Source organism: Stegastes partitus, unplaced genomic scaffold (genome assembly GCF_000690725.1).
Source record: "Stegastes partitus isolate 25-593 unplaced genomic scaffold, Stegastes_partitus-1.0.2 Scaffold2520, whole genome shotgun sequence".
NCBI lineage: Eukaryota > Metazoa > Chordata > Actinopteri > Pomacentridae > Stegastes > Stegastes partitus.
In genome coordinates this window covers 28,101-39,642 of record NW_007580251.1, presented here as the reverse complement: position 1 = coordinate 39,642, position 11,542 = coordinate 28,101, and the positions used below count along the sequence as shown (strand labels likewise).

The following is an 11,542-nucleotide window of genomic DNA, read 5'->3' as shown; positions in this document are numbered from 1 at the left end:
CTAGGAAAGTATTTCCTGAAAAATTACACATTTTGTGTTTTGGCCTGGTTTATATCATCGGAAAGAGGAGACTCTGAGCTTTCATTTGATGTGTATGTTGTTGGGAAACGTGATTGTGGAGCATACGCACATCTGGCTGTAATGTGTTTGGAAAGTGGTCACGTCCCGCCAGCGGGCCGTGGGAGCGGTAAGGGGTTGAAATACTCTTCTTAAATATTTTTTTTGAAAATTGGAAGTATATTTTGAGTGAAATCACCCTTGAAAACTACGTCGCGCACCCGGACTAGAAACCGTGCACTTATGCGGCCGTAGCAGACGAGTCCAGCCTCTCCGTGCAGCCCTCTACCAGCAGCCTGTACGGGGCTCTCCGGCTCTGCACACACAACCTTCCTATTGGATCCCATCCCGCAGCAGGTCACAACGTTTCCGGCCTCATTTACTACTGCTCATGCGCAGAGCCGAGAGCGGCTATTAGTGGTACTATTATTTAATACCAAGTTTTGGTAATTTAACCTTTACATTGCAGCTTAATGTCGCTGTGTCATTTTGATCTGTTCTAAATATGTGAATGGCACTGAGTGCACACTAGTCTGACTGTAGCTCAAATAAAGCAGCTACAGTTTCACTTTGAGACATACTTTTGGCTGTTTTCCTTTCTTAGAAAAGCAAAGTCTATGCTTTAATAGTATGAGGCTTTTGATAAAGCCATCTTAAATAAATGAATCCATGCAAATAAGGTATTTCTGAAGAAGTTTAGGAGGAGAGATGCTATCGGTATCGGTATCGGCAGATACTCAAAGTTGAAGTATCGGTATTGGTATCAGAAATCAAAAAGAGGTATCAGTCCATCCCTACTCTTTAGATTTGTTAGGTGCAACACTGTGGCTGTCTGAGTCTTTGTTTTGAGAGCAGGAGTCTCAAACTCAACTTACCTGGAGGTAGAGTCTGGATGAGGCTGGACCGCATCAAGTATTCCCCCAAAAAAGGGTTTCAGGTATTCCAACAAAAGTACAACTGATCCAGTCTTCTCAATCTTTATTAATAACAATTCAGAACATGAACGGTTCTTCAGAACATGGGCTTCTCTTACCTACTCCGAGCCACATTTGGTTTGAGGGAGGAAGCAATTGAGACCCTCAGTGTGGCTTGAAGATGCTCATCAGTAAGTTTGGACCTGAACTTTGACTTATTAAAGTTTATGGTGGAGGAGAGCTTTTCACACAGATAGAAATAAACAAAAAAAATGCATTTGCACTGGATGATAGGATATATTTTCTCTCCTGAATCACGTTTCAAGTGGCTAACGTTGCTAATTCCTGTTGCTGTCACGAGCCTGAGCTATGGTAGCCCACAAGTGATAAAAAATATAAAACGCCCAGGGCAACGACTCACACAAGTGCGTGTGAGAAAAACCTGTGGGCCAGCAACGTTAAACTTTGATGTCAGGTAGGGGAACACAAAATCGTCCGGCAGGGCTCAACTGGCCCATGAAGTTTCACGGTGAAACTATTTTCCTCGGCACTGACTGACCGTGATGTGTCCTTTAGCACATAAAGAAACACTATGTGCACATCTCGATAAGCTAAAACACACGACTGACTTTGTGTTGGGAAGGTTTCTGTTGAAGGTTTCACTCTGATACTAAAAAAAAGTTGCTTAAATGATGAAGTCCAGTCGTCAGATCTAAAAGTTTTCAGTAAAAGTTATGATTTTGCTTCGTTAAGTTGATATAAGAGCATATTTCATCGCTCTTGAACTCACTGCTAAAGAATCTCTTCGTGTCTGACTTGGATGCAACTCAGTTAAAGTTTCTTCCTGCGGCGTTCGCTGCAGCCTGAGCACACCAGCTCACCTACGATTCTTGTCAAACATCGTAAAACCACTTTATGCTGCATAATGACAAGTTGTGACAGTGATATAATTCAGACATACAGGTTCAAACCCGCAAAACACAGTGGAACTGAGGTGGAAATGCTCGGTTGTGGCCTTGGCTGCTTATTCTTCTTCTGGCATAGAAAAGACACCACATGGAAAAAGTGACCGCTTTAAAAAAAATGATTTTCATCTTTGAATGTTCCTGACAGATAGTACAGCATCACACTTTTGTTTCTGGAAAGGTGCCATGCAGAAGCTGAGATGGGCTTCCTGAATGAACAGGCCATTTGTTAAACAAATCCATGTGGTCCTGGTGACAGAAGGTGAATGAAAAGCAAACGAGACAAACTACAATGAGGTTTTATCTTTGGGGAGGATGTTCAACATAACAAACACAGCAGAAATAAGTCTATTGGACTGAAAGGAAGATGATCTCGATGTTGTGCACATGTCCGCAGCAGCAGAACAAAGAAGAAGGGCAGAACAAAGAGGAGCATTCAGCCTGCTTAGATTGTTCCTGAGTGACGCCTCCTGCCATCGTCTCATCCTCATCCAGCAGAAGCGTAAAGGGCTCAGTCTTCCTCCAACCTTGGTCCGAGGGCTGCAGCTGCACCCACCAGCCCACTCTTGGCCTCAAGGTGCTTCTACGTGAGCGCACATACAAGTGAGCGTGAAGGAGGCCGTCTGTGTGGGGTCTTCTGTGTCGTCCTTCTCCCGGTCGGAAGTGATGCGAGCCAGAGAAAGAAGGGAATAGAGAGGAGCTTTATGCTGCCGACGCCGGGTTGGTGCTCTGAGCTGAATGAGCTGAACTGGCAGCCTGATAAAGAGCCCATTACCTCTTAGATCTGATAATGTTGCTGTTGGCGTTGCACACACTGACCGCTGACTATCTCATTTGAGTCATTTTGATCTTTCTTTTGATTTACCAGATTATCCATAAAGTCTACTTTTCTGCAGGGTTTCTGGATGGTCCACCACCAAATGTTGTTCATCATCCCAACAGCATGAATTATAAAAACTTTGGTGACTTCTCCTTTTGCTCCTTTATGAGACTGAAGCTTGTGGTTTTGAGTCTCAACAACTAATGAATGGATTCCAATTAAATTAGAGGCAGACCTTCATGCCTCCCCCACAGTGGGTTGTAATTTTTAAAAATAACAATCATGCAGTAATTCTTATTGTTTGAGATGAAGGCCCTTTGCTGCACAAAAAAACCCTGAATCATCACAGAGAACGCTGAACCAATACATTTGTATGTTGTGGCCCTTCAGACCTCAGAAGGACTTACATGGTTGGGTGTCGACAAACCTCAAGAGACAAGTGTCGTTCAAATCAAAGGTCGACAAATGAATGAACACTAAACATGCAAAGGGCCAGTTCTGCTGTTACCAAAACCTCTTCTGACAGCACTCGCAAATGCAAAGCCAAGACCTGCCACACACACACACACACACTCTGCAGAAGACTCATGGAAAACTCTGTTCAGGCAGGCCGGCGTCCTTAAAGAGGGGGAAGAGAGGGGCAAGAGCGAGACCAAACAGGGCCGTGACTAACGCGTCAGCCGGGCTTTCTCAATAAACCTTTGTGTGTGAACGTTGTACGTGGGCGTCAGGTGATGGAAATATGGAGGGATTCTGACAGCTGTTGGCCAAAACACAACTTTTTTAGTGTTTTTTTTTTTCTGGCTTATTCTAGGCTGGAGTCTGTCCCAGCATGCATTGCATGTGTCCGTCTTGCCTCAGTGGCATGTCGCACTCTGTACGATGGAAGGAGAAGAAGAATGGCAGCATGGGGACGAGGAGGAATGTGACCACTGAGTGACCTTTGGGATAAAACTGAAAACCAGTAGGGTCAGTCAAAGCAGGAAAAAGAGAAAAAAATTAGGACACCAAGTGACAAGTTTGCAAAGGATTAGCTGTACCAGACTTATCAGACAGTTCTGCACAATCTCTTCCATTAAAGCAACACTTTGTTCTCCGTTGTTCATCCATGTGTGCTCAATCTGGTAGATTACAAACAAACGGCAGCTATAACAAAGCTAATCTTATTTGCTTTACCGCATTATCGCCGGTTACCTTTCTGCCTGCTATGTCTGGGAACGCGAGCCTCCCGCCCAATCGGAGCGCAGCAGCAGGGCAGCAACGCCTTTGTCTGGATTTATGAATGGATCGACGAGGAACTAGGTGTGGCACGTTCAACCTGAGTCACGCTCCTGAACTTCCGAGCTCGGATAAAGCCGTGGCGGTCAGACCTGGTTCACATGAAACAGGTATTATGTTACATAAAAAAGCAGCACAGGATAGAAAAAAGCTGAGGCGACGCTGGTTTAAATATATGTAAATGTTGCATGCTGCGCCATGCTCGGCTCTGTGACGCCCCTGACATGATTAAACCTGTTTGTGATATTATAAAGACTTCTTTTTTTTTACTGAGTGTTGCATCACATATTCTGGTGAAGCCTTAAAATTCCCGGAGAATTAGATAATTCCAGGAAATCATTACATCTGAAGGCTTGATTGATGAAGTCCAGTCAAATGTGGGCTTGTTCGATCTGCGCTGCACACATGAGCAGGTATTCAGGGGGATTTTCTGATGCGTCCGTCATCTGATCACTCTTCCTCCTTCCTTTGTTCTTTCCAGATTATCTTTCAACTAGATTGTCTTGGTGTTTCAATGCAGGCCAACAGTATGGATAAACCACCGTTAAAACAAACCTAAAGTCATGCGTCAGAGCCGGACGGCACAAGGACGGAACGGCTGAAACACATAAACAAAGGTTTAACCATCAAGTCTAGCAGTCCGCTCCACGTCCCCCCCTGATCCCACCGCAGATTAGTTTTAGTTCTATGGAAAGACTGCAGGTTTATCGGGTAAGCCGCGATGAAGCTATGCAGACGGCACCGTGAATGCTACATTCCTGGCAGGGAGAAGGATTGCAGACCTGCATACCTGCCATTCTTCGCAGGAGTCAAACTGCCAAGAATGAGGCGCTGGACTCTCCGAGCGACTTGCTGGGTCCAATCTCACAGACGTCACGGCTCGTCTGGTGCGAGAAGGAAACGCGGTTTTAATAAAATGCTCGGTTTGTGCACCTTTGTGTTAAAAAAAAAAACGTGTTGTAGGTTGTTACATGAAACAGCTGAAATTCATGTCAGGCTCATAATTCAGCTTTATTTCTAAAACAGCCAATAACATCTGAAGTCAGTTTACATAATGTGATTTTCGCCTCCTGGCCACCTTTATCTCACACAGTAATTGTCCGGTCCATCATGAGCGTATGACAGCAGCCGTGTCTGTCTGCATTGTTCTCCAACGGTTGCTCCTGCAGCATTGTGTTTGGCTGCACGCTGCCCTCATCAGCCATTTGTTCTTTTTCCCACGCTGCTGAATGCCAGCGTGGCCACAGACACACACACGCAGGGCTTATCAGAACAATGCCTCAAATAGCTGCAGAGTCTCATCACAAGGGCATGTCACCAAAGAGCAAGAAGAGCAGAGGAGGATGTGTGCGTTTGTGTGTGTGTGTGTGTGTGTGTGTGTGTGTGTGTGTGTGTGTGTGTGAGCGGTAGGCCAAAGCCGTCACAGTATGCAGCTGTTACCTGCGGGCTCGGCCCTGTTTGTCAGCGGCCCATCACAGCCAGATCATCCATACCGCGGCCCATTGTTAGGACGACTATGTATAGTTGGCTGTCTGAGGGAGGCTTTCAGCAGCATAAACATGCGCAATAAAATCAACAGTCGGTGTGACGTTACTTCACCTGGACTGATGTGCAGAAACCTAAAAAGTCTAGTTGTGTCTTATGCTTGTTTTTACCTGCATAACTCTGCGTATAAATCAGTTAGTTTAGTATCATGAGGCCTCCAGAGTCGAGCTTGTTCTTGAGTTAAACACTTATCTCAGCCCAAATCTTTTTTTAGCTTTTGCTCGGTTGCACTTCAAGTATTTCAAATGGTTTTCCTCCTGCGCCACCAGGGCTTATTTGCTTAGTGTCTCACAAAGACGCACTTGATTGAGGTCAGCATTATCTCTTCAGGCTTTCTTTTATAACAACACTAAACGCTTGCGCCCGGGATAATAAATTCTTTGGATATTGTGTGTTCTTAGCATAACTGCTGGGTGTGACTGTTTAAAGAACACACACCTCTAGTGACACTTTATTCGGGCAAATTCTATGTTTCAAAAGGTTTCGAATCTTAATTAAAGCGTTTTAAAGGTTAAATAAAATAGTGGGGAAGCGTTACAGTAAACAAACCTCTCAGTAGTATCACCATAACTACAAAGTCTGTAACATGTCTTATTTTTATCCCAAATTGAATTCAGAGAGTTTTGTGTGTTGTGACTCACAGTAAACACTCAGCGGCTTCATGCCTCGACACGACTACCAAACTCCGGGCCTTTCTGGTCCTTCCACCTGCTGTCTTGTCACACCCATGCATCCATGGCTGCAAGGCTACATCGCACCCAAATAAACAAGGTCAAAAAGAAATTAACATGAAGTTCTTTTAACCCTCACACTCACATTTGATCTGTTCATTTAGTGATCAACGCCGTCCTTGGTTGTCACAGCTGACACATTATTGGACTTCCTCTCCGGGAGTCTCTGGGGGATTTATTTTGTCTGCGCGGAGACAGCTAGTACCGGAGTGCACCGACTTGAACTCGAGGTTGTCACAACACACCTCCAGGATCCATCACACAGCCCGACTCCCTCCAGAAAAAGTTGTACTTTCCCACAAGCCGGAGAAACAAGGAGAGCAGTGACACATTCTCGGCAGTCACACTAAAGTGGTTTGTGAAGTTTTGAGCTCGTCCGTCACTGTTCACGGCGCATGATGTGTGGAGAGTTTATTACAAGGGACACTAGACCTACAACACACCATGTGAATGAGGAACAGTGTGCCGCCTGTAGTATGATTTCTCCATATATATTTCCCATTACTGCTTCTTCAAACTTATCTAATCTTCTCTGACCCTCTTTTTCTCACATATAGAAACATGAGTGCAATAATACCGCTGACTGTGAGCCATTACTCCCCAACTATGAAACAAGTAAAATAAATAATGATCCTTACACACACACACACACACACACAAATTGACGCAACATATTCGTCTTTTGCACACGCTCCATCACACCAACCCCGGGCCCTCCTTTGGCAAGCAAACTCCTCCGATGTGAGGCGCTCCGCCACACACTGAGTCACTGCCTGGGCATGTCTGAGAGGCTCCACCGCAATACTCCTTCAAACAAAACCCCATATATGCACACATGTGCACTTGAGACACTTAATGCCAGACAACGGAAAAGAAAAACCCCTCAAACACTGAGGGGGCAGGAGGAAGGAGGTGAAGAGGCGGTTGGTGAACCTTTTCACTCGGCAGAAGGCGGCGGGCTGTTTGACTCTGTACACACATGCGGTTTTTGTTTTCTTTGAGGTCGGAGGATTAAATTGACCACCACATCCTGCAACTGTGTCAATAAGCACGCGGGGGTTAGTTAGCACGCTGGATGTCGAGCTGTTTAAAGTGATTCATCACGGCTGCTATCAAATGTGTACGTCTGTGATCGTGGCGGTGCTGATGTGTAAAAGCCTTTCAGGTGGGCTTGTAAATCACTGACACACACGGAGGTTGTGAGTGTAATTACTGCAGAGCTGTGTGTGTGTGTGTGTGTGTGTGTGTGGGGGGTGATGGGGGGTGTCGATGATGCCACCATGACAGTTCACTTCCTGAGGGGGAGATGTTTGAGGGGAGACTGATAGAGCGGCAGACAGGAGAGCCTGAAGTGGGCGACTGAAGCACCTTTACTACCATCAACGCTACGCTGTGTTTATCTGAACACTGAAGTCGGGGTTTGTGTGGCTGAACCCCCACCGGCAGGACAGGAAGGGCTGCAGGGGAAGAGTCGATGACATCTGTCTTCTTATCGCCTCCTCCTCCTGCTGCTGCTGATTCACACAGACTCGATACACAACCGGTGTGTGTGTGTTGACTGACGGAGCGACACCGCGGTCAGTTGCTGGTGGAGGAGTTCAGCATGGGAGCGGCACAAGTCCGGGTGATAACAGAGCGGACACGCCTGAGCAGTTAGGTCAAAGGCCATTAGAGTCATTCAGTGACGCTTTCATTTTGAAACCTCAGGATGTATTGAAGTCATGAAACACCTGTAAAATCACAAATACAACGTTTTGCTTTTCTTTCATTCTTCTGCTCATCTTTAGTTATTCGTCGTAGCATCTAAAGATCTTATTTTGAAGGAATTTCAGAACTTATAAAGCGTTAAACACGAGTTAACAGATTATAAATGATAAACACACTGTCCTTCTTTCTCATCAAATGGATAAAACATTTGCTTCTTTTTTTTTTTTTTTTAACTGTGCACATTGGAATTGCTCCTCCATAATCTGATTACTGAACAAGAGAAGACTCCATATTCTAACTTTCCACGTCTGTGTTCTGGCTCGCGGTTGGACCGAACCATTAGCGTGGGAGTCGCAGCCACAGACCCAGTAGCACAGTCACATTATGTATGCAGCTCATTTGACCATGCAATAATTTATCTGCTGCCCTATTTTAGGAGGGTTTGGAGACATATGTGAGTATTACTCATGGACTGGAGAGACGGGCCGTTGTAGGGCTCCTGCTATAGTTGTTGCTGATGAAGCAGCAGCCTTCGGATGAAATAATGAGTCGTGAGAACGCTCTCCTGAGAGTTCACTTGGTTTTATAAATGAAAAAAGCAGCAAATTAACACACTTTGTACCACACAATGTTTGAGATTTATAAATATCCATGAACTCCTCTTTTTGTATTTTGTTTGTAGTTAAACAAATGCTTCTTCTCATTATGATGATTAAAACGAGTGGAGCTGTGATGAAGGTTAGAATCCAGATCAGCCTCCATGAAGCCACAATCTAGTCCACATACTGTCAATTATATTAAATTCATTCAGTTTAGAAATGCGTGGCTTAAAAAATGTCACTTCATATGAATAGTTAGATTAAAGTTACCTCATGAGTTGTGAAAGTGCAAAACTAGCCGAGTTAAACGAACCGCAAATAGAGAAAACAATAAGACATTAAGTCGAATCAGCTAGTCACATATCCACTTTTACTTTTACATTAAGTAAACCAGAAAAGTTGATCTGACTGAATTCCTTTATGATGATTTATCCTGCAGTAACCTCTGGCACTACTAGTTTGTTGTCTTTAATGATTAACTAATCCTTTAAACTGATCAAATGTGAACAGAAGAAAACTCTGAGGATAACTCATGAGGCCACTTTGGACTAAATAATAATATATTTAATATTTACCTGATCATAAAAACCCACTCTCTGCTGCCCTCCTGCATGTTTCCTGTTCTGGATCTGCTGATGTCAAACTACCTGCGCTCTCCAAAGCTTGTTACCCAACAACTTCTTCTTTTTGTAGCTGCTGACGTACAGGTCAGATGAATCCTTCTGCTCTCGGAATGGAAACTCTGCTCGTGGGCTGTTTGGGTGCATTTCAGCAGTTTGACATCCACAGACAAGAATAGCAAAGAGTTTATGTGTAACACCACTGAGATGAAGCACGTTTAGTCTGAGAATCACTGGAGAGCAGGATGGCTCTGCACCTACTTGGCACACTGGAGGCTTATAAAGGGAATGAATTACCAGGCTGTCATGGAAAAAGTCTGCCTTATAAACTTTAACAGGGAATTCAAAAATCCCTGAGAAATCCCTGAGACACGGTGGCTGATGTTAGGGTCAGAATTACGCAGCTCACATCTGGTAATTAGCCAGATTGAATCAGATGCTGCACAATGAGCAAATATTTGGATTAATCTCCCCAGTAGGATGTGGATTACTAATTAACATGTTGCCCGTGTAATTAGGTACACTTAGGACTTCCTCTGCCCTCTCCCCCTCCTGCGCCACGGCTTCCGCCCACACGCAGCCTTGAATTACTCCACTGGCAACTGTTGATGCATTCCCAAACCATCTGACGTCAAGAGGGAAGGGCTCTACCCAGCGCGCACTATAAAGGACCTCTGGCACCTTGGTTCATTCACAGCCACACTCTGGATTACCAAAGCACGCGTAGAGAAGCGCCTTTCTCGGGCTCCTCGGACGACGAAGCGGGAACGCAGGAGGTTCACAAACCTTCCCCGACGTACAAAAGAAGAAAAACATGAAAATGTCAGCGGCGGAGATCAGCCAGGTTCTCAAGGAGGGAGAGCTGGAGAAGAGGAGCGACAACCTGCTCCAGTTCTGGAAGAGGAAGACGTGCGTCCTGACCACGGACAGCCTCAACATTTACGCCGACACGCAGAAGCGCTCCAAGGGCAAGGAGCTCAAGCTGCAGTCCATCAAGAAGGTGGACTGCGTGGAGCGCACCGGCAAGTTCGTCTATTTCACCATCGTGACCACAGACAATAAGGAGATCGATTTTCGGTGCTCTGGGGAGGAGAACTGCTGGAACGCGGTGATCACCATGGCGCTGATTGATTACCAGAACAGAAAGGCCATCCAGGACTTTAAGACGCGGCAGGACAACGAGAGCGCGTCGCCCGGGCAGCAGGAGAGGCGCATGGCGAGGGCGCCCTGAGCCGCCGCGGAGACTCCCGGCTGTGAACTACTCCTAATATGGTGAGAGACGCACCGTGAAACATGGCTGTCATGATGTATGAATATCCAAATATGCGTAATATAGGCTCTGAGCTAAAAATAAAGAAACGCTTCCAGAAGTTGAGACTAATGGCGTGCTGTTTGTCTCCTCCAGTGTCATGTGGACCATGCAGACATAAAAAAAAACAAAACGCGGACCAAAAGGAAGACGAGGTCATCCGGTCCAGAGATGAAGGACTGAGTTCTCGGAGAAAAACGAGACAACTGATCCAAAGCGGCAGTCAGAGACTTTCAGAAGCTCCACACAGGACTGAACTCTTGAACTGTCGACACATTTTCACTCTCCTCGGAGGAATGACTCCCTAAAACCATAATTTATTTGTTTCCAGGATGTGGTGTCTGGCAAACAGCTTGTGTTGTTTAAATTATTTACTGTTTCAGTGTGTGTTCAGTGTGTATTTATTTGAATAAATATTCATGTTTTTTTTTGACACAACCTCATTGCTCTCTTCTGCTTTTTATTGTTTTCTATCTGGAAGCGTCTCACCCCCCCGCTCGGTGTTAAGGTGTGATGGGATCTCATTACAAGCTCAGGGAGTCGGTAACAGTATATGTGACACTCCGGGAGCCTCTTCACCGGCTGCATGTCTTTGTAAATGCCAGACATGCGGCAGTAAAAAGGGAGTGGAGAGGACAGGAAAGTCCCTTTCCTCTTTGCTGTCAGGTGGAATGTGACTCTTTATTGTCTCTGGGAGTGTTGAGCTCAGGCTTGAGTCATAACTGATAAGCAGAGTGGATTCAATCAGTCAGCAGCAGCAGCAGCAGCAGCACGGGACACTTAAAAGGTCCGCTGCCGCTTTTGAACCCACCTGCTTCTGAGGTGTGGCAGGTTTACAGCTGCTATTGACACCGATTTACCTGATAATTACACATAAAAACTGACGACTGGACTTGTTAACGTCCTCTTTTTTTTCTAAATGTGGCCTTCAAACACTCTGAAGCAGTTTTAGGTGATAAAAAGGCAGCTTTTCTGAGATCCTTCTTATCGGACGCCT

At 45.3% G+C, this 11,542-nt stretch overlaps 1 protein-coding gene across 1 annotated transcript; it reads left to right on the top strand.

Annotated features, from left to right (window-relative positions):
* Window positions 1–9,928: 9,928 nt before the first annotated feature.
* On the top strand, window positions 9,929–10,975 carry phlda2 (pleckstrin homology-like domain, family A, member 2). Its single transcript, XM_008305480.1, has 2 exons — window positions 9,929–10,508; window positions 10,642–10,975. Exon 1 carries the CDS (start codon window positions 10,051–10,053, stop codon window positions 10,465–10,467), a length of 417 nt encoding a protein of 138 aa, XP_008303702.1. The 5' UTR covers window positions 9,929–10,050; the 3' UTR covers window positions 10,468–10,508; window positions 10,642–10,975.
* Window positions 10,976–11,542: the final 567 nt, after the last annotated feature.

What these genes read in the sequence shown, in the direction of transcription:
- phlda2 (XM_008305480.1), top strand. Translation starts at nt 10,051, where the DNA reads ATGAAAATGTCAGCGGCGGAGATCAGCCAGGTTCTCAAGGAGGGAGAG.